Genomic DNA, 23718 nt, shown 5'->3' on the forward strand with positions numbered 1-23718 from the left:
TAAGGTATGCTCTGTCATGTGCTTCTTCCACTAGGTTGAGTTCTATGTGAAGGTCCTCGTTGTTCTACTCATCATCATAGAGCTTGGTCCAAAGAGTTGGGGAGTCTATCTCTACAGGGATTAGGGCTTCAGACCCATATGCTAGGCTGAATGGTGTCTCTCTAGTAGTTGTCCACAGTGTGGTCCTGTATGCCTAGAAAATGCTTGGTAGTTTCTTGACCCACCTTCCCTTGGCCTTTTCAAGTTTTGTCTTCAGGCTATGTAGTTGGATTCAGTTGGTCACTTTGTTCTATCCATTGCTCTTTGGTCAGTGAATAGCCCTGGTCTGGTTATATATCTTTAGGTTGACGTAGAAGGCTTTAAACTTATGATTGGTGAACTGAGTGCCGTTGTTGGTGATGAGGACCCGAGGAATGCCATATCGACAAAAAATACTCTTCTAGAAGATGTTTCGGGCATTCTACGTGGTAATGCATGCCAGGGCTTCTGCCTCTACCCACTTGGTGAAGTAGTCCACTACGACGAGGAGGAACTTCTTTTGCCTGACTGTGATAGAGAATGGTCCAAGGATGTTCATTCCCCACTGGGATAAGGACCACAGACTCATGATCGGCTTTAGTGGAACCATTGGTTGATAATGAAGGTTGGAGTGCCTCTGAAATTGGTTGCACTTTCTAACGAGTTGGGTTGTGTCCTGCTACATGGTTGGGTAGAAGCAGCCATGCCAAAGTGCCTTATGAGCCAGGGTTCAAGTGCTAGGGTGATCTCTACATATACCTTTGTGTATCTCCCTAAGGACATAGTCGTCCTCAAAAGGGGTGAGACACCTTAGGTTGGGTAGAGTGTGTGATCGACGGTAGAGTTTTCCCTAGATGAGGCATTATCGAGTCGATCGGTGTATGGGCCTCTTGGCTTCGGATCGGTCTTTTGGTAGTTTGTTGCCCCGAAGGTACTATGTTATGGGGGTCCATCCAGGATGGGCCTTGTTGAATAGGGAGGATGAGGAAGGTTGTAATTGAGATGCCGGGCTAAGCTAGTGTATCCATTTGGACTATTGGGTCAATGTCTGCCTATGGTGAGCTAGCGAGCTTTGAGAGTGCATTATCTCATCCGTTTTCGGCTTGACGTATTTGTTGGACAGTGAAATGTTTGAGCTATTGGATGATCTCTAGCACCCTTTGCAGGTAGTTTTCCACGGTTGGTGTCCTTGCCTCAAAGTGGCTGAGGATTTGGTTGATCATTAGTTGGGAATTACTAAAGGCTTCGACTCGTTGGGCGCCAAGGTCTAAGGCAAGCCGGAGTTTGACAATCAGAGCTTGATACTCAACTTCATTGTTGGCTGCCTTGAATTCGAATATGAGAGTGTGCTCTAGTACAATGTCATATGGGCTGAGGAGGATAAGCCTAGCTCCACTACCTTGTTGATTGGATGAGCCATTCACGTTTAGAGTCCAAACTGGTGGGGGTGCAACTAGGTCTTGTGTCAAAAAGGTGTAGTTGATGTCGACTAGGTGGCTAGATGCTTTTGACCTTTGTAGAACTTGTTTGAGAGGCTGGTTGGTAAGCACTTGGACATTGTGGGCTTGGAAGTATGGCCTGTGCTTTTGCACTGAGTTGACTAAGGCCATGGTGACCTTCTCTAGATTCGAGTACCAGGTTTCTACACTGTTGAGGACCTTGGTGGTGTAGTAGATTGATCTTTGTGTCTGGTCTTCCTTCTTCACTAGGACCAAACTGATCACCTCGTCTCTAGCCGAGAGGTAGAGTAGTAACATGTATCAAGGGCTCATCTTTTTGAGTAGGCATGGTGAACTCAAGTACCTTATCAGTTCCTAGAAGGACCGTTTGCATTCTTTGGTCCACTGGAAATCTTTCACTTTCTTTTGAGCCTTGAAGAAGGGTAGGCATCGGTTCATGGACTTTGTCATGAAACTATTGAGTACGGCTACTCGTCCAGTGAGACGCTGAACTTATTTGTAAGTTTGAGGTGATTGCATATTGACGATGGCCTTGATCTTCTCTAGCTTGGCTTCGATTCCTCTCTATGTAACCATGGACCCCAAGAATTTTCTAGAGTTGACCCCGAAGGCACATTTTGTCAACTTTAGCTTCATTCGATACTTCTTGAGGGTACCAAAGACTTCTTTGAGGTCGGACAGGTGGTGCTCAACCTTCTTGCTCTTTACCAGCATGCCGTCCATGTACGCCTCCACATTGCGGTCAAGCTGATCTTTCAAAACATGGTTCACCAACCGCTGATAAGTAGCACCGCCATTCTTGGTACCGAAGGGCATCACTTTGTAGCAGCAAAATCCTTGGTCAGTGATGAAGGCTGTCTTCTCCTGGTCATCCAGATGCATATGGATTTGATTGTAGCTTGAGAATGCATCCATGAAGCTCAAGAGTTCGTGCCCCGCTGTTGGATCGACAAGTTGGTCGATCCTTGGCAGGGGAAGTTGTCATTGGGGCAGGCTTTGTTCAGGTTGGTGAAGATAAAAATCCTCCACTTTCCATTGGCCTTCTTCACAATTACCACTTTTGCCAGCCAGTCCGGGGTACTTCACTTCTTGGATGAAACCGACATCGAACAGCTTTTTGACTTCTTTATTAATCAATTGCCACCGTTATGAAGCAAAGCTCCTCTACTTCTGCCTGATGGGTCAGTAGTACAGGTTAGTGTTTAAGTGGTGGGTGATGACCTTGGGGTCGACCCCTGACATGTCTACTGTCGACCAAGAAAATATGTTGGTGTTGTCCTTCAACAACTGTATGAGGTCTTCCTGAAGATGATCTTCTAGGAGGGATCCAACTTGGACTGTCTTCTTGGGGTATTCTTCAGAGAGCAGCACTTGTATGAGGTCTTTGATGGGCTCGCCACGTTGTGTCTTCAACTGATCTCATAGGTCTATGTTCTTCGTTGTCAGTGCTTCCGCGGCATGGGGCCTTCCTCAGTAGACCGTCAGGTTAGGTAACATCACCATGCGGCCATCTGGTCTCCACGTGCCACGCCTTCTCCATATGGGGTTTGGAATTTAATTTCCAAGTGGCATGTGGAAATCAAGGCCCGCAGAGCATTCAGGGTCGGTCGGCCAAGGATGGCGTTGCAGGGTGAGACGACTCAGATGATGATAAAGTCGACTATCATTGTGGTAGTGATGTCACCATCTTCCCTTGGGTTATGAGGGATCCTCTGGAGAAGCCTAGTAGGGGAGTGTTAGCTGGAGTGAGACGATCCTTGTTGATGCTGAGCTGTTAAGTCTTCCTCGACAATTCATGGCTTGTGGCTATGTAACATCCTCTGTCAGTTTTCGGTTTGATTGGTAACTCCTCTTGTTAGTTTGCTTACTAGTTATGCTGGTTTGGAGATGTACTTATCCACTTTTGTTGGTGATGTTAAGCCACCTTGCTTTGGTTGCAGAAGTTCTTCCGATTCTCCTGAATCCATCTCTTTGTTTTGTTCTTCTTGAGAATGTATCATTGATCTTTATTTGGCTTGGTTGGCATTTCTTTGTACCAATCTCTTGAATGAATGAAACATGATTGAAACATTGAAAAAAATAAAAAATCTCTGTATGTATCTCCTAGATATCTCCTTGTCTCTATTTGCAACCTCTATCTCTTCTTGTATATAAACTCTTTAAGCATTGTACGATTTTATCAAGGCTAGCCCATGCATACACCCTTCCAACAACATTTTTCAACCTTGCATTGGGAATATTTCTTCATGAAATAAAACACACAAGAACGGAGATATTCTCAATGCAAGGCTGTAAAGCTCTAACAGGCTTTGTCCTGATTAAAGCAAATTCTTATTTTACATGGTATGGGAGCAACCTCTGTTCCAAGTACAACGATGGCTGCTAAGACCTCAGCCTCCACCACAACCGACACCACCTTTGACGATGTCTACAATCCATACTATCTCCATCACGCAACCTGGTTCCATCAAAATCAAACAGCCTAACTCAATCGACCCTCTTTCTACTCCCAATCGTCGCAAGTCAATAACATGGTTTTAGCATGGATATTGAACTCTCTTCACAAAGACCTGGCACCTACCATTCTGTATGTGGATTCAACTGCCACCGTTTGGACGAATTTAAAGGAGCGGTTTTCACTGAGCAATGGTCCGCAGATCTATCAACTGCAACGAGCCATATCCACTCTCCAACAGCACATCCTCTCCGTCGGAACATATTACAACATTCTGAAACGCCATTGGGATGAATTATCTACTTATTGTCCATCGCTAGCCTGCTCATATTCGGCATCCAAAGAATACGAGACGCATACACAACAACATTTAGTGCAATTTCTCTAACCTATTCAAGCGTCAGGTTCCAAATTTTATTGATTAACCCTCTTCCCTATGTCTACGAGATCTTATTCTCTAACCTACAAGATGAAACCCATCGCATGATCCACTCGTAATCAACAATATCTGCTAATAGTGCTGCACTCGTAGCAAAAACTACCACCGAACCCAAGTTAAATCAACTTGTTGCTGCTGCTTCCCAATCTCTGAAGTCCAAAGAACGCTGCTGGGCCACTCCCATGACGTCTGTTACAACCTTCATGGATATCCACCACACTACAAGGCATGTTACCGCAACAACAATTCTGTTAGCAATAGCAAATCAGGATTAGGATAGATCCCCTTTTTTAGTGAATCCTATCTTATCCTGATAGTTACTCTTTCATTATCTTGTACTGTCACAGTTGTACTCAACTTCTTCCCAAACTACTTTTGTTATTTAATTTTTCTTTCTATAATTTAACTTGGTATTAGAACCAATGGCTGCCAATCAAGAAGCAAGCAATGTCGCCTCCAATATTGGTAGCAGTGGAGTTATACCGCATGGAAGTTCTTCAGTCCCTTCAATTCAAAATGTTCTGCATTATCTCCCAATCAAACTAGGGAGCGATAAATACCTACTCTAGCGAGCACAGTTTCTTCCTATTCTCAGACATCATCATTTGATGGAGATGGTAGAAGGTAAGAAGAAACCTCCTCCCCTAGAGATCGAAAACCCAAATGGTACTGAAACCATCCTGAATCAAGAATTTGAACAATGGAATGATCTTGATCAGCTTGTGCTAAGCTGGTTAATCTCATCTCTTACTAAAGGAGTGATGGCACAAGTAGTTGGTCTCTCCATTTTAGCAGAAGTATAGGGAACACTTGCAAAGAGTTTTTCGACCTACTCTAGGTCAAGGATTTTACAACTAAAAAGACAACTTCAGAATTTGAAGAAGGGATCTCTATTTATCTCTGCTTGCATCTAGCAGGAAAAATCAATCGTAGATAGTCTTTCCAGTGTTTCTGAACCGATAACCAAATCTAATCTAGTTCTTTTTATTCTTGCTAGTCTTGGTAGTGAATATGAATTTATTGTTACTTCCCTTACAAATTATCCTGATGCTAATAGTCTTGGTATTCAAGAGATTATGGGATCGTTACTCAACCATGAAAATTGGTTTGAGGAATATTCTCACTCTTTGAATGACGAATCTGTTAATCCTAATTTTGCTAGCACAAAATATAAAAATTCTTCACAATAAGGAAACCTAATCAACAGTTTCAACACTTCTCTAATTCCAGTAATAGCTGTGGTAGGGGTAGGGATTGAGGACCCTTCCCATCCAATCATCAACAATTTTATCTGCACAATCAACAACAACCATTCTTTCCTCAATTTCCCAATGGAGGTCATGGTAATAAGAATTCTGATATTATATGTCAAGTCTGCAACAAAATTGGACATAGTGCACTACAATGCCACAAAGCCAAGTATGCCTTTGGTTTTCAAAATGATAATTCAGCCAGTGATCTTTTAGCATTATGTAGGGGGTTGCAAACTCCTCACTATCAATCCAATGGAAATTCAATGTTTGACCAAACTTGGTATCTAGATTTGGGTGCTACTCATCACATGACTCTCGAAATAGACAATTTACAGAATTGATCAAGAAGGCTAGTATGGGCAAGGTTTGTGCATCATTCACGAAGCAAGGTTAGGATCCATCATATGGATGGTTGAACCATGCTATATGACTGGGCAAAATTTCAAAAATTTTCTTAACCTTACGGGAATCGAATTCCATGAAAATAGAAAAATTGCATTTTTCTAGGATCGATCTTGCATTGAAACCAAAACAAATGGGGGAAATATACCTTATACAGATTCCACAAGTGTAGCTCCCAAGGTGGAAGTTCATGCCCAAATCAGTCCCTAAAACTAGCTTTCATTGAAGATGGCACAACTATAGGTTGAAGCCGGTTCAACAATGCAATTTTCAGCAAAACTGCAATCCAACTCCTCGGATCGACTTGGGAAGGTGAGCACGGATTTTCTTTGTACTTTTCTTGTAAAAATTAGAGAAATAACTAATCTTTATCAGTCCCAAAAGGTGAGGTTGAACTAGGTTTTCTTGGGAAACAAGAGAAGAAGAGAGAGTGCATGAATCCAGAGATGTCTTAAGCAGTTCGATCTCTTCTTCTTTTATCCTTTGTGGAGCACTTCTCCTAATTGAATTAGGAGATATATCCAGATCTTTATTTGGATCTGGAATCTATCAAGAGATGGGTCTTATCCTCTTAAGAGAATGGGTGGTCTAAACCCATTTCCAAGCCCAGATTCACCTATGTGACATGACAGCTTAAGCAATCATGTGACATCTTAATTAATCATATTAATCATGGTCTTTTGGCCCTTTAGCTATATGGCTCACGACCCAAGAATGTTGCTTGGCTATTTTAAGTTTGATTTGTATGGTGTGGGACTCTACAATAACCTCATATAAGCCCACATGGGTTCGTCTTAGCCTCTATGAAAAGGCTTGGCTGAATTCACTACTAAATGGAATGAAGCCCTGAGAACATCATTATAGGCTCAATATGGGCCAATATTTATAGTTAAATGATCCTTGAATCCAGCCATCCTATGAAAAACCAAGGATAATGGACTTAAGTAAGATATAGCCCATTAGGCAATCATCACTTAATGGTCTCTTACACTTAGTATATATATATATATATATATATATATATTACAAAACCAAATCTCAAACATAGTTGAAATCTACTACCGGCAGTTTATGTTTCCATCAGAGAGAGTGTAAACTTGATCATTCACTTTATCCAACAAAGGGGCCAATCCTATCACTATGATCACCCACTTAAGTAAATTCTTAGACTACCCCAATATACCTAGGTTTTTACTCATAATGGATCTCACTGATTGGTATATCAAAGACAACCAAATGCAACACCCAGTATAGTACCATAATCAAGTCTAGGGGTTATGTGTAACTTTCCAATTCTGCCCATCAATCGCCAATATCCACGGCATAATTGGAAAAAGGTTCGGGTTTAGTATTTCAACCAAAGACGCATTTCATGTGCTTCAAGTCTAATCTTAGCAGTTAAGAAAAGTTGACCCAACTTCTTTGGCATCACATCAGTGTCGGTCTTGGTGATGAACCTACAATTTATCTATATTTTATGAGGTTTTTGCATGAAATTTTATGATGGTTTAATTAAATTTTGCCCTATTTTAGCTTGATTGCAAGAAAGATTTTAGGGGGATCCAAATCAACAAAAAGAAGGCAAAAGCAAGAAAAGAAAACCCAAAATTTATCAAGTTCAGCCCGGCCCAGCCATGAGAGCAAGAGAATTTCATTCGGCCCAAGAAGAGCAAGTGAAACTCTTTGGAAAATCCAAGGGAAGAAGCCTAGCTATGAGGAGAATTCGGCCCAGCAAGGAAGGCCCATTTTTAGCCCAAATAACAGCCTAGAGTGTAGCCCACATGAGCTCAAAAGCAAGCTAAGTTGTAGCCCAAATAGCAGCCCAAAGGGAGCTAGGGGCGGCAACTTCTAAGAGTTTCTTGAAGAGAAGGAGGGAGCACTCTAGAAGGTTCATGAGGGGTGTAATACACCCCATTCTAGAGGCTTCAAGAAGGGGCAAGAGCCCCCTTGAAAAACTATATAAGGAGGCCTCTAGGAGGGGAGAAAGTTGTTCAATTGCTTGAGAGAAAGGCTCTCCCACTCTTAGAGGTTCAGCCACCTTGAGAGAAGAGAAGAGAAGAAGGCTAGGCGCAAGGAAGAAGAAGAAGAAGGGCTGAAGGAAGTTCAAGACAAGCAAGCTAGAAGAAGAAGGTGAGTTCGAATTGAGGGATTGTGATTCAAAGATTTTTTTGTAATAAATCATTTGTAGTTTCATTCTCTTTTGATTTGAATTCAGTTTCTTAGTTATATGTTCTTTCTTCTTTCTCCTTGTTTCCATTCTTCCTTGATGTATTTCAGCTTGTAAAATTTCAGTTCAGCAATCTAATTCTTTTTGATTCATTCAAATGATCATGCATTGTACTTGAAGTTTCTTGAATAAGGGTGTGATTGCAGATCAATTCGGCCAACTAACCTTCAAAACTCAGATCTGAATTCTCAGATCTGAGATTGCAAGATCTGAATTGCTTGAAAGAGAATTCAGATCTGCAAATTTCAGATTGGGCGAATTAATCTACAGCTTGGAATTCCTAGAGTGCTTGAGAGAGACTCTAGGAATTCAGATCTACTATTCAAGAACTGAATTGAGTGCAAGGTTAGAGATAACTTGCACAATTCAGTTGGTGATCAATTCAGATTTGAATTGATGCCTTAGAAGTGTTTGAAGAAATGCATGCATGGGGATTAGATTCTTGCTAGAGATAGAAGAACCGTCACTCATGCATAGGATGAACATGCGCTTGAGAGAGGCTGTTCATGACCTTGGGGGTTTCACCAAACCAAGGCTCAATCATGATTCATTCGAATGATCCAAATTGATAGATTGCTGAATTCTGAGATTGACATTTACTGCTTACTCTTCTAACCTGAATTGAAGGCAATTGGACCAATGATTTAGATAGATTTTAATTTAGGATTTCTTAGCTTTCATTAGAGTTTTGATTTATTTGTTGATCAGATAAGAAATGTTCAATTTAGTATTGGTAATTGTTTCCTAAATCCTCGTGGGAACGATACTTCACTCACTACTTTATTACTTGAACGGCTAGTGCACTTGCTAGTGTCACAATGAGCCACACATCACTTGGCAGGATAAACTCCCCAAGTCTTTCAAATAGCTGAGAACATTCTAAACAAACACGAGTCTAAAAAGTGTCTAGTTTAAGGGGTAAATTACATAGAAACATACCAATGACAACATGAAACAATAATGTACTTTTATTCATTTACAATAAATATATTTGTACATCAATTTGATTAGAGCTAAGGGCATACAATGTCTAACAGCTCCCACTTGCACCTAGATCTAATCATGTACAAGCCTTAGTCCCATACTGTCCATGTGTTTCTCAAACACTTTCCATGTTAGTGGCTTAGTCAATGGATCTAACATATTCTCCACTAATGCTATTTTCTGAATTTGGATGTCCTCCTCTATCAATAATCTCCTGTAATATGTGGAAATTCCTTTTGATGTGCTTTGACTTTGAGTGGGCTCTATGCTCCTTAGCCTAAGCAATGACTCTAATATTGTCACACAACAGTGGAATGGGTGATATGATGTATGGAGCAATGAATTTCTTAACCCATACTACTTACTTAGTAGCCTCACTTGCGAAAATTTATTTGGCCTTGGTCATGGAATCTGCTATGATCCCTTGTTTGATGCTTTTCTAGTTAACTGCTCAGGACCTCATTGTAAAGATGTTATTAGATGTAGACTTTCTATTATCTGGGTCAGACTGGAATTTAGCATCAATATATCCGACCATTTGTAACGAACTACCGTCGAAGAGAAGACAATAGTCTTTAGTCCTTTGTAGGTATTTTAGTATATTTTTCACAGCGTCAAATGCTCCTATCCTGGGTTTTACTGGTATCTACTTACCACACTCACAATCCTGAGCAATGTCTAGCTTGAGTGCACAATATGACATAATAATGCTCCCTACGACCGAGGCATAGGGAACTTCTCTCATAACCTTGATCTCCTCAGGGGTCTTAGGTGACATTCCTTTAGAGAGAGTGACTCTGTGTCTGAAAGGAACGAATCCCTTCTTGGAGTTGTCCATGTTGTACTTGTTGATGATGTTATTAATGTAAGTAGATTACAATAATCCTATTATTCATTTCGATCTATCTCTATAGAGTCGAAGTCCTAAGATATAGGAGGCTTCTCCAAGATCTTTCATAGAGAACTGTTGTGAAAGTCATACCTTCACTGTAATTAACATTCCTACATCATTCCCAATGAGTTGAATGTCATCTACATACAAAATCATAAATGTAACTTTTTCTCCTATTGTCCTTTTATAAATACAAGGTTCATCCAGATCTGCTCAAAGTCAAACTATTTAACCATTGAGTCAAATCAGATGTTCCAACTTCTATAAGCCACTTCAACCCATAAATGGACTTGTTCAGTTTACACACTATATATTCCTGACCCAAGGCAACAAAGCCTTGCGGTTGTTGCATATAGATATCTTCAATAAGATCTCCATTCAGGAACACGGTTTTGACATCCATATGCCATATTTCATAGTCATAATGTGTAGCTATAAGTAATAGAATCCATATGGATTTCAATATGGCTATGAACAAAATGGTTTCCTCATAATCGACTCCTTTTTGAAAATACCATTTTACTACAAGTCAGGTTTTATAAGTCTCAACCTTACCATCAAAGTCCTTCCTCTTGTTGATCTATTTGCAACTGATTGCTTCCACTCCAGGGGTGGGTATAAGAGAGTTTAGACTCCGTTGGTTTTCATTAAGTCCATCTTGACTTTCATGGCATCTACCTAGTTCAAGGAATCTATATCCAACATAACTTCCGTATAAGTCATGGGATCTTCCTCATTGTTCGTGGCTTCTATCATTCAACTTTCTTGATCATAACTGTAATGAACTGGAGGTTTAGACGCCCAGGTAGATTTTTTAGGTTGGGTGTTTTCTAGAACTTGTGGGTTATCCCCCACTACTCTTGTTCTCTCTTCATCAAAAACAATTTCCTATTGATGATTGTTTAGGATATAGTCTTCTTCCAAGAAGTAGGCATTTCGACTAAAAAACAATTTTTGTTTTTTGGGTCATAGAAAAGATGCACTACAGAGTCCTTGGGGTAGCCTACAAATACGCAATGATTGGTTTTGGATTCCAATTTGTCCACATTTTTTCTTTTAATGTGTGTAGGACAACCCCAAATTTTAAGTGTCTTACACTTGGTTTCTTGTTGGTCCATAGCTCATGTGGAGTCTTAGGAACCGATTTGGTTGGAACCGGTTCAATACTTATACCGTAGTCTCCAATGCATGCCCCCAAAAAGATATAGGTAATTGTGAGTGGAAGAGGAGTGATCGGACCATATCTAATAGAGTTCGATTTCTTCTCTCTAAGACATCATTTAATTATGGTGTAGCAAGAGGAGATAATTGTGATATAATCCCATTGTCCTTTAAGTAGTCCCTGAATTCATTGGAGAGATATTCACCTCCGCGAAGGGCGACTACGTCATTTTTTCTTTCTGAGTTGTCAAAGGGTGGTGTTTGACCTACGTGGTTCATTTTCCTTGATCTAGGATGTTGAAGGTCCTATAAAAGAAAGTGGAGAGAATTTTAACTTTGTCATTTTCGAAGGGAGTCTTTGTAGAGCTCGATGAGAAGTAGTCTTCAGCTCGGTGTTGCTTCAATTCCGTGGTCTAAACTTCCGTAAATCCAGTATGATGTTTTCTTCTTTGTCTACTAAGTCCCCTTACTCATCTTCCTCCTCTTCCTCTTCTTCCTTTAGTAGTGGGTCTGAGCTGAGGTATCTCATCAAGTCTACCGTGTTCGTTATCTATGAGGCCAATGGCTAGGGGGCCAAGGCCAAAGAATTTGAGAAGGTGGCCTTTGATCTTGAGGGGGCCACAGATTGGGAGACTGAGGTCGACTTGTTGACTAAGGAGGAGGCCATCCTCCCTTCATGGGCCGACAGTTGGTTTGGGACCACCCCGTGTTGTCTGTACTATATACCGGAGGAGTATGAACTTAGGTGTCTAGGCATTGGTGAGAGAGCCACCTCGGCTCGACCAAGCGAGCTCTGTGTATACAAGCACAGCTTGATTGCCAGGCTAAGGTTTCCTTTAAGTGAGGGGACTATTGAGGTGTTCAAGTGGTACCGGGTCCTACTTGTCTAGTTGATGCCGAACTTATTTGGATATATAGCGAGCCATTTGTGTTACTATTTGGTTCATGGCCTTGAGGTTAACCCACCAATGTTTGTATACTTCTTTCATCTGAAACATCACCATCTGGGTTATTATTATTTCCCGGCATGATAGCAACATAAGGTGTTGGTTGGGGCACCATCTTCAGTGAAGCGCTGGAAGGTGAGGTTCTTCTTTGTGCGTTGCCCTAGAGTTTGGCATCTACCGGCTAAGCTTCAAAAGATGAGGACTAAGGTGAAGGCATTGAGTGTGATTGAGGTCACCTGGGGGGGAAGGCATAATAAGATGATCGAGAGGATTGACGCAATGGAGTGCATGTCCTTCTTGATCTTAATCTACGGTGGGCTTATGAGTGAGACCGGTCCATGTCATGCTGAGGTTCCTAGATTTCTTGTATCCAAAATCTTTTACTTGGTGACTGACTTGGTGTGTGTTTTGTGCAGGTGTTGAGATGGCTAGCAGTAAGGAGGTTTCTCATTGTATGAGGACCATGGGTGTAGGAGTGTGGTCTGAATGGGCCCAAGGGACCCAGCCCTAGGTTGTTGAGACATAGCCGAGGTCTGTGGAGTGCACACCTCGACAGTAGAAGAGGTTGAGGCAGGCCGAGTAAGAAGTGGTGGTGGTTGACCCAGAGGAGGGTGCTCCGACCGACCACTCCCCGCCATTGCGAGAGAATGTGCTAGAGAGTGGCAGCACTGGTGTCTACATGTTGTAGTGGGATGTTCAACTTGGCGATGGGCTTGAGATCGAGGGTGTTCTCGAGCAACTTGTTTAGGGTCTGCTGACGCCAGCCATCAAACATGAAGTAGCCAGCTTAAAGAGTAGCTCTCTAGAGAGTATGGCTCTGCATCAGGCCATGGCAGTAATTCTTCTCGTTTCTTTGGTCACTTTGCTTTGGTTGATTATAACTTCCATTGTGCTGATAGTTGGTCCTTTCTTGTAGAACGCTTTCTCCGTGGTCACTCAAGTTGGCCGCCTTTGGATGTTGTGGTGCCTTTATGAAGTTCGAGAGATTGAGGCCGAGCATTTGAGGATTTGGTTGGTCGAGCTTGAGACCATGAACTCTGAGCTAAAGCATGACAATGGCAAGAAAAATGACACCATTTGCAAGCGAAAGACCATGCAACTGAGTTGAAGGATGCTTAGGAAGCCTTGAGGAAGGAGGTCAAGGAGAAAGTTACTTGAGTAGAGGAAGAAGGGGTCGCCATGTGCAAGGCCTAGGATGCCTACCAGATCGAGCTAGACGACTGGGCTTCTTACACCTGGGAGGAAGGCTTCGACCTTTGTCGGAAGAGGATCGTGTGCCAACAATCTATCACTGCCAAGGTTGCAAGGGTTTGGACCCATATGATCCCCCTACACATAGCGAGGATGGCACTACTGCTTCCGAGGTGCTTAAGGAGGCCAAGGAGCATCCAACTAAGAATTGAAGCGTCTACTTTCTGTTGTTGCCGCTGTTATGTTCTGCTCTCTTGATGTTATCCTTCTTTTTTTGTGTTGTGATGTACATGGCTCGATATGTTGAGCCTTTTCACTTGTAATTATGTTTAGTTATTCATGAAAAGCAACTTTTGTCCCAAGCTTTGTGTTTCCTTCTTTACCTTTTTCTCATTTTATTTTGTTGAACTGAAATGAATGGGTTACTCATAAGCCTCGATCTTATTCTAGCCGAGGTCTAGAGTAGTTGAGATCTTGATGTCCTAGTATTCGGCTTTGTAATGCTGAGGTGCTTCGGAGCTCTCATTGCTTGGGGGATGCTTAGTGGCACATGGTCTCGGGGAGTTTGACACTCTTCTTAGTTTCTTGTTCTTGGATTCGTATTTGACCTCCTCTGCGAATTGGGCTTCAGCCAGTCTTTTCTGCAAGTTGGGCTTCAGCTACAAATTGGGCCTTCCTACAAATTTACCCAGACTTCGGGCCCAGATTTCTCTTCGATGCAGGCTGAATCTGCGAAAGCCCAAAACATGAAAGTTGTGGCTTCGTCTCGTATCTTTCCAGTGGGTCTTGAATCAGCCCAATCAGAGCTCGGATACGCGAGTTAGGCCCATATTAGTGAATGCTGCCGAAACTGTGAAAAATCATCCGATTTGCCTTTCTTTGCTCCTGATGCTTTATTTCATGCCCTGAACCGAAATACAAGAGATATGAGTCCAATTAAGTACTAATTAAGTATGAAAGACAAAATATTTGGGGATTAAAATGCGATAAATTCTACTCTCATCACTCGGTTGGTGATGAAGGCTGTCTTCTCCTGGTCATCCAGATGCATATGAATTTGATTGTAGCATGAGAATGCATCCATGAAGCTCAAGAGTTCGTGCCCCGCTATTTCGTCGACGAGCTGGTCGATCCTTGACAGGGGAAGTTGACTTTGAGACAGGCTTTGTTCAGGTTGGTGAAGATACAAATCCTCCACTTTCCATTAGCTTTCTTCACCATTACCACATTCACCAGCCAGTCCGGGGTACTTCACTTCTTGGATGAAACCGACGTCGAACAACTTTTGGAATTCTTCATTTTTCAATTGCCACCATTATGAGACGAAGCTCCTCTTCTTCTGTCTGATGGGTCTGTAGCACAGGTCAGCGTTTAAGTGGTGGGTGATGACCTTGGGGTCAACCCCCGACATGTCTACTGTCAACCAAGAAAACATGTCGGCGTTGTCCTTCAACAACCGTATGACATCTTGCCGAAGACGATCTTCTAGGAGGGATCCAATTTGGACTATCTTCTTGGGGTCTTCTTTAGAGAGCGACACCTGTATGAGGTCTTTGATGGGATAGTTGCGATGTGTCTTCAACTCGTCTCATAGGTCTATGTGCTTCGTTGTTAGTGCTTTCGCGGCATGGGGCCTTCCTCAGCAGACCGTCAGGTCAGGTAACATCACCATGCAGCCCTCTGGTCACCACGTGCCATGCCTTCTCCATATGGGGTGGGGAATTTAATTGCTAAGTGGCATGTGGAAATCGAGGCCCATAGAGCATTTAGGGTCAGTCGGCTGAGGATGGCGCTGTAGGGTGAGAGGACTCGGAAGACGATAAAGTCGACTATCATTGTGGTGGTGATGTCTCCATCTTCCCTTGGGGCATGAGGGATTCTCCGGAGAAGCCTACCAGGGAAGTGTTGACTGGAGTGAGACAATCCTTGTTGATGCTGAGCTGTTCAAAGTCTTCCTCGAAGAGAATGTCGGTTGAGCTTCTTGTATCCACTAGGATGTGCCAAACTTTGAAGTTGGCCACCTCGGTAGTTATCACGAGAGTGTCATCGTGCAGGGTTTATGCCCCCCCTGTGGTTGTCTTCTATGAAGGTGATCAGGTCGTCTTGTTGTCTTCTCTTCTATGCCATGTCATAGATCTTAAGTAGTCATGCATATGCCTTGTGGCCCGAGCTACTCTCCCCCCAGAGGCCATTCCTCCTGAGATCACTACAATGACCCCGATCGGGGGAGCTTGGGCTGGAGGCCTGTCTGTCTGGCGTGGTTCTTCCTTCGGCTTATAATCCTTGATGTCGATGAATCCTTCTAGGTATCCGCACCTAATCAGGTCCTCGTGGTGTTGGCATAGATCGCGGCAATTGTCCATCTCAAGGCCATGTTGCTAATGGAAGTCACAGTACTTGTCTCTGCTTCTCTTGTTGTTCTGGGACTTCATCTTCTCAGGCCACTTGATGTAGCTGCGGTTGTAGATTTCTAACAAAATCTTTGACCAAGGTATATTCAGAGGTGCGGAGTTCCTATAGGTCAGTGGTGGAGTCATCGGTCTTCTGTTAGATTAACGGTCTTGTCTCTTGTTGTCTCAATCCACCCTTTCTATCATGTTCTCGTAAGGGCCCCTTCTCTTCCTGTCATGTTGTTCCTCCTCATCCCTCAGTTGTGATTGTGCTTATTTGGTGTTGATCTACTTCTGGGTGTGTGTCATCAGCACGGATACGGTCTAAGGAGTGTTCTTTGACAGTGAGAAACTAAATGTGAAGGGGCACAGGCCTTGCATGATGGCTGTGACTACCATAGACTTGTAGGGCCTTAGCATTAAACCTCTCCAAGTACTATTTGAAGGTCTCTCCCTTCTTTTGTCGCACTTGCATGAGGCTGGCCAAATTCTTCTAATGTCGTTGGCTAGCCATGAACTATGCTAGAAATTGGCTCTCCAACTGTTCCCAAGAGGAGATAGAGCGTGGGGGAAGGGAGAGGTACCATGTTTGGGCAACTCCCTTGAGGGTAGCGATGAAGGTTTAATTGGAACTTCAGATGAGTCGTGCAGCATCATTAGTGGTCATTGGAGTATACAGCTTTGTCGTACTTCTCAAACTGTGGAGGTCGCTAATCGGCTAGTGAGAGCTCATCCATGATGTCTTGGGTGAAGACTAGCTCTTTGGCTGCATTCTAATTCAGTTAGGTAGTGTCTGAGCTCCTTGATCTCCACATCTCTATTGTTTGAAGCCACGTGCATGGCCCTTTCTTTCTTGGGTATCACGGGGCGGTCTTTGACCGAGCTAGACTCGGCAATGGAGACTAGCTGTTGTTACATTCATTGACCGAGCCTTTCTTTTGCAGAAGTTTGGGAAAAATAGTGCATCTTGCTACGGTCATCACGTGCGCGAGATAATGTTGAAGAGTCCAATCTTTTTAATGACTGCTGCCTTTCTTGGTCCGACCACACCCTTTTCTTGTCCATGTGTTAGTTTTTGGGGTCCTCAGGGCGAAGATCGACTATGTTAAGCATCTGGACAAGAGTGGGGGTGGTCTGAGGGGGTTGCGCTATTTGTCCCAGGATTTGCATCATCGTGAGGATCTAGTTGGCCTTCTACTGCATCACCAGGAACTGGGCAGGGTCGACCTTGGTTTGCTGTTGAGGCTACTGCTGAGACTCGCAATGTGGAGGGCTGCTATGAGAGCAAGATACCTAAGATGTAGATTGGCCTGTGGAGCGGTCGAATGCGTTTCTTGGCATGTTTCTTGATTGCGCAGAAAGAAAATTGGGAATGACTTTTTGTGCATTTCCCATAAATGACACCAATCTGATGTTGTTTGGTCCGAGGTGTCCCGACCAAGATCACAGTCAAATAATTTTGCCAAATGGCAAAGCCGAGGTGGAAGGGCGAAGCTGTACACCATGGGCTGAAACAAGAATATGGTCAGAGGCCCGAGGAGTTGTTCCCCGGATAGATACTCCAACACTCAAGTTAGTTAAGGATGGTGGGTGGTCGAGCAACGTTGGTAGAGCTTGTATCACTACTTTTACCATAGTAGTTCTTCCTTTTGTGATAAAAGTTTTGCACAGCTGGACATTGAGGACGTTGAGGACTAGGCAGATGTTTCCTATGCACAACTACAAAGCTTGCTGTGACCCATCGTGGTAAAAGAAGGAACACTAAACAAAGTTAAGGGAAGATATATCCATAAAGGTTCATCTTATGGGGCATTATTGATGTTTATTGAGGATATGCATAGAGGATTTTATTCCATGTTTAACACAATATTGGTTACCCAACAACAATGGTATAATGTTGATGTAAATTAAATTTAAAACTAATTAAAATGCGAGACCATTTTCTTTTGGCCTCCCCTGTTTCTTGTTCCTTGGAAATGACCGTAAGGTCTAAAAGAAATTGTCAATTTTCCCATAAAAGATAAGAAAGAATGTAGAAATAGACGGAAACTTAATTGGCCTCCCCTGTTGTAGATGAACATTAAAAGAAGCACAATGAAGTAGTTTGGTTGTGAAGATAAAGTAAAGTGTCTACGTACGTACCAGAGGTAGAAGAAGGAAGTCTGATGTCGTGGATAAAAGTAAAACAGAGATAGTGATGCGCCATGGCTTCTCCTTTTTGGAGTGATGTGACGAATGTGAAAGTTGAGAAGTAATACAGTTTCCAATCACTTAATAATTAAAATTTTCTCAGTACGTCATCAGCACCATCATTGTATTTTCACATCTGGGACATGAGATATCTTAGGCCAATCTTTACCCTTACCGGTTGCGCATTTTCTTTAACTTGGGACATTTTTGAATCCGTAGAATCTGTAGCTCTGTCAGACGCGCATACCTTGAGGTAGTGATGATAGATTACGACAATCTTCAATAAAAAGTTTCCGAAGGGATTTGAGGTCTCCAAGCTCCTCTGGCAGCTCCACCAATTGGGGCAGATGCCTAATCCTCGAAACTTTTAGGGCAGAAAGACCTCCGATGCCCTCCAACGAATGAAAGATTGGACAAGACTCAATTTGTAGCTCTTCAAGATCGGCATTCGGATAGAAATCAAGCCTTCCATCGCTTCCGAAGGAAAAGACTCTAGGTCTGAGCACCAGCTAATTGTCAATGATGTGGTGGTTGCATGAGTAGTGGGAAGGAAAGTGTTGAAAAGAAGAAGAAGAAGAGGATGACGAGTCTGTAGTTGATGATGATGATGATGTCAACATTAATGGGATGGGGATGGGGCTGGGGTTTTATCTTTCTTCGTCTTTTTCTTCAGAATTAACTCCAATGTCTTAGCATAAATTCTAGATAATTCCACTCTTTCACGTGCCGGCCAACCCCAAGGAATACTTTACAATTTAGGAACACGCACTATGGTCCAGCGACAGGGAAGGTGACGGAACAGTACTACTGATAATGAGTTATGTGGCTCTTCTTTTTCTTCTACCACTACTTCCTGATCACCGTCTAATATTTCCATTACTACTGACCAACTCTCCAATTTAGGCATGAACCTGAGGTAGAGTTCCTTTAAGGATGGGAAGAATCCATCTCCTTTTCTCAATTTACATGTAATGCTCTTGAGGGCTTCCAATCTATATAGGCTTAGAACTTCAAGGGAAGGGAGCGGACCTGAGAAGTCAAGAGATTCGCATCTTCGACAATCCACTAAATGAATTCTCACTAGATTTGGGAGCAACGAGGATTTAATCATCCAAGAAGCAAATTTCATCCCTCCATACCCTTTTAGCTTCAACTCCTTCAGACTTGGATGTGGCTGCAGTCCTTCCAACGCATCATCATCATTATCCCCTTCCCCTCCATATTCTAATGTCAAGGATCGAAGGTGTGGCTTCTCCTTCAAGTTTGCTTCCTTGCCATCTCTCATTTGTTCAGCTCTCCAAATAGTTAAATCACCGCTGGGGTTCAGGCCATGCAACTCCCTCATGACATGTTCCCCTGCTGCTATTGTCAAATTGATTATCATAAGCTTTCTCAATCTTCCCAAATTTTGCGGCAAATTTTCAAATGGACCACAACTATTAAGATTTAGAGTGTGCAAATTCTCTAGTTTTGTAATAGAAGCAGGGAGTGCTTTGATTCCCTTGTTCCCAGAGAGGTCAACATGCCTTAGGCTCTTCATATTTCCAATATTTGCTGGCAATTTTTCAATACCACCACAATTTTTAAGTTTCATGGTCTGCAAATTTTGGAGCTTAGTAATTGATGTAGGGAGTGTCTTAATTTCTCTATTGAGAGAGAGGTCAAGGTACCTTAAGTGCTTCAATTCACCTATGCTACTTATTTGCAACTTCTCAATACTTGTACCATGTAAGTATAACACACGTAAGCAAGCACAACAATTCACTATTCTTTCAATTGGCAATCTCATCCCAGAATAATATCCATGGGGCAAGAGTAGAGTCCGCATCTTATTAGCAAGTTTCAATTGTGACCAGGATTCAATGCTGTTAGTGCTATGATATCCTACATTCTCAGGAAACGCCACGTATCGAACTCCTTCCGGAATAGTTATAGTAGGTGGTTGAGCTCCCTTCTCTATCCGAAAACACTCGACCCCTGCGACTGATTGAGCAAGTTCATGCACGAGGTCGTGCATTTTGCAACTTACTATGTTTCCCTCTTCATCTTCTTTTGCTTCCTGAAACATGCATCTCCACAGTAGATCGTTGAAATACTCCTCACCAATTTCCTCCACCCTCCTCCTCTGAAAACAGTCGACCCCTTCGTAAGATCCAATGGGCAAGTGTGGTCTTCCCCAGTCCCCCAATTCCAACTATGGGAATGATGCCCACATTCTGATCAGCTGGATGATGATGATGATGAACACCATCACCACCACCCAAGTTGGAGTCGGGTGGTCCCTTTAATAAAAGCTCTACAGTCTTCTTTTTATCTTGGTCTCGTCCGATAACAGTCGATTCACGTATGAAGGAGTGAGTTTGCTCCCTCTTTATCTTGGCAAATGGCCTGGTATCATGTAACCTCTCTCTAAAATGGAATCTGGACATATCTGATGCAATCACATCAAGATTCTCCCTGATCTCTTTTATTCTATGACCCATCTTAAGGCAGAATGCAACAGGATTTGAACGAGAAAAGAAGTTTTTTACCTCCTTTCTTTTGCTGCCATGGATCTCCACTTGCCTTCGCAAAGCTTCAGTTTCAAATTCATCTACCACGTCATCTGCATCATAAACAGCGTCCTTGAGCCTTCTCAGCCAATCTTTCACGGCATCGTTGTTGGCTTGCTGTTCCTCTGCATCCAGAAGCACAACTTTGATCGCCGATAGCTTGTTTTTCAGCTTTTCAACATCCTTTCTGACATTTGATGCCAGACCAATCTCTTGAATAGCTTGGGAGGCCAAGCTCGCCACTATGTTTCCAACAAAGTCAAAAAGCACAGCTTCTGCCATATTTTGCCAAAGAGAAAACAGACTAGAGCAAGCGGTCACAACGTTCCACTCACTGATCAGAGCATATAACACCTTGGGATGGCACCAGTCAAGAAGACACGGCGAATGGTTCTCCAGTTGTGGACTTAATTATGGATCATTCAACCAAACCCATGTCCAAGGGCAATAGTGTAAAGAAGCACTTGGAATAGAATAATAAACTCAAAGACTTGGAGAGCTGGAGATGATGACGCTGCCGACAGTTTCAGCATCTTTGAATTTTGCACAAACACAGCATTCGGGAGGACTTTGTGGCCTCAGATTTAGTCTCTAGTCTTTTCTTTGCTTTTCAGGCTGCTGGAATGCAATTATAATGTTAGGAAAACATTAAAAATTAGGAAATATTTGTAGTTGATGTAAACATTAAAAATTAGGAAAAACAAAGTCTAAGGCACATATTACTATATTACGATTGTTTATTATTGTTTAATATACGTAAACTAGTGTCATTAGTGCCATTAGACACTACATTAGCAAATGTCCAATTTTTCAAAATAAGGTTAAAATCAATTTAAACAATTAAACTTAAATCAGTCCATTCAAATAGGAATTTGGTTTACTAGACTCAACACAATTATATAGTTGCAACGATTTTACCACACTTGATATCAAGAATGGATTCATGCAAAAATACAACAGTAATGGAACCCATTAATGCAGACCGGACTAAGTTATAAAGAAAAGGGCCACTATAACACCAGTGAGGTCAAGCCTTTTAATCCCAAATAAATTCCTAACTTGAGGCCCAGGAATGGGTTCGGGCCTTCCCGTCTTGTTATATGCAATATATTTCAAGGGTAGGGTTATAGGGACATATTATAGTTGGGGCCCAAATATTATAGTCGGGGACCAATATTTTTTATCCTTAGATATCCAAAAGATGGCTTGTCATAGACCCTCAGTTGTGTTATGACTATTAGTCATAAGTAAAAGGCCTTTTAACTGTGGTCATAATAGATTTCTAAAAAGTATGGACAGGCCTAATGCAGATTTCTGATTTCCATTAGACCTATACCTATGCAAAATGACAAAATGTCAAAATACCCTATTTTATACATTAATACCTGCCTGTAAATTGGCATTAATTCCGAGCTGACACCCACCCCAACTGTATTTGGATCTAAAAATTCTGACCCTGTGCTGAATAGTCATTTTCCGAAAAAGAAAATGTATGGGCCCATTGGCATTCACTTGGAGAGCTTGCCTTTCTACAAGTTTGAATTCACACCAAATCCCAAGGTTGTATCTGGCTTCTCAAACACAATGCCTAAATGAACCAAGAATTAACTTTAGGCAAAATGGTGCATTCTATGGAAAATGTTGTAAGATAATATGAAGGTGAATGAATTATAATAAGGCAGAATGTGACAGGGATATCTTTAATGTTGTTAAAGACTTTGATGATAAGTACATATTGTGTAACATGAACTATTGAAAAATAATTAGACTATGTGATGTCTTTAATATGATTGCTTGGAATTTTGATTTAATATACAATAAATATTGCAATGTATTTGGAATATTAGTTCTAACATTTTATCTTTTATCCCTTAGAAAGAGAGCAATCTTGAAGTAAAAGACTACAAACCAATTAGTGTTTTAGAGGGTGCCTATGGTTTTTGATTTGCTCGATTTGCTCCTGTCATTGCTAGAAAGATGAGCTGGGTTAGGTCGCTTAAGCTATTTCTACAAGGGAGATGGTGTTAGAGTGCCCAGGTTGTGGACCCAGGCGTGAGGGCCCAACCGTCAAGTTAGTGTCGAGTCAGGAGATCTAGTTGAAAGTAGAAAGCAAAGAGCAGAGTAAGAGTTTAATGGCTAATAGAGCGTGTACCATTTGAGGGTGAGGGACTGCCCTTAAGCAAGCTCTGGGAAGCGATTAGAACATCTCCAAGATTCTTGGTGTGAACGGTCCTCAACTCCCGGATCTTAGGGACACTTGAGGACAGTCACTTAGTCGACCACTTTCCTTTTTCCAAAGAAATAGGGGAGACTTTTGTAAGTGCTGCTAAATGAGTGGCGTGCCCCTAAGCATATCAAAGGTATTAAGTGGTCTGCTTGGTACAAAATGAGTGAGTAATGTAGGTCAGCTATTATGAGATCGAGGAACTTGTCAGATGCTTGTGCTGTATAAATGCTCTAAGGTGACAATTGATGTTGTAGCTCGGTCTTCACCGAACTGTCTCCAACTAAGCTCCGATACTCCATTGTAACATGAATCCTTCCTGTTGGCGAGCAAGTTCCAACCTGATGCTAGTTAAAGTCCCAAGGTGATCTGTGGTTGCACTGGATGCCAACGTGGCGATGGGTGGCTAGTGAGCCAATTTTATCAATCATTAGTTTTAGTAGACAGAATTAAAGAGTAATTGGTGATGAAATCATTGAAAACCAATATTCTTTCATTAGAAATATACAAATTACTAATGGTAAACAAATGTGTAGACCAAGGCTGATAATACAACTTTATTTAGATAAGGGCCACTATAACACCAGCGGGGTCAAGCCTTTTAAACCCAAATAAATTCCTAAGTTGAGGCCCAGGAATGGGTTTGGACCTTCCCGTCTTGTTATATGTAATATATTTCAAGGATAGGGTTATAGGGACATATTATAGTTGGGGCACAAATAAGAGGGACCAATATTTTTTATCCTTAGCTATCCAAAAGATGGCTTGTCATAGACCCCCAGTTGGGTTACGACTACTAGTCATAAGTAAAAGGCCTTTCAACTGTGGTCATAATAGATTTCTACAAAAACAAAAGAAATGGAGAAGTACAAACAGTCTTAATGCAAATTTCTGATTTCCACTACCAACCTATAAATATTCAAAAATGTCAAA

At 42.0% G+C, this 23718-nt stretch overlaps 1 protein-coding gene across 2 annotated transcripts in view; it reads right to left on the reverse strand.

The window, feature by feature from the left end:
* Window positions 1–21155, reverse strand: part of LOC148872518 (putative disease resistance protein RGA3) — a 46472-nt gene extending 25317 nt beyond the window's left edge. For both annotated transcript variants that reach the window (XM_088968180.1, XM_088968181.1), the window contains exon 1: window positions 17962–21155. In XM_088968180.1, coding sequence (XP_088824306.1) covers window positions 18758–20077 — 1320 coding nt within the window. In that variant the 5' untranslated portion in view covers window positions 20078–21155 and the 3' untranslated portion in view covers window positions 17962–18757. The remainder of the gene's footprint in view (window positions 1–17961) is intronic.
* Between the last annotated feature and the right edge of the window lie 2563 nt (window positions 21156–23718).

The sequence above is a fragment of the Nelumbo lutea genome, chromosome 2, assembly GCF_056320005.1.
Source record: "Nelumbo lutea isolate HS-2025 chromosome 2, American lotus-T2T, whole genome shotgun sequence".
NCBI classification, from domain to species: domain Eukaryota; kingdom Viridiplantae; phylum Streptophyta; class Magnoliopsida; order Proteales; family Nelumbonaceae; genus Nelumbo; species Nelumbo lutea.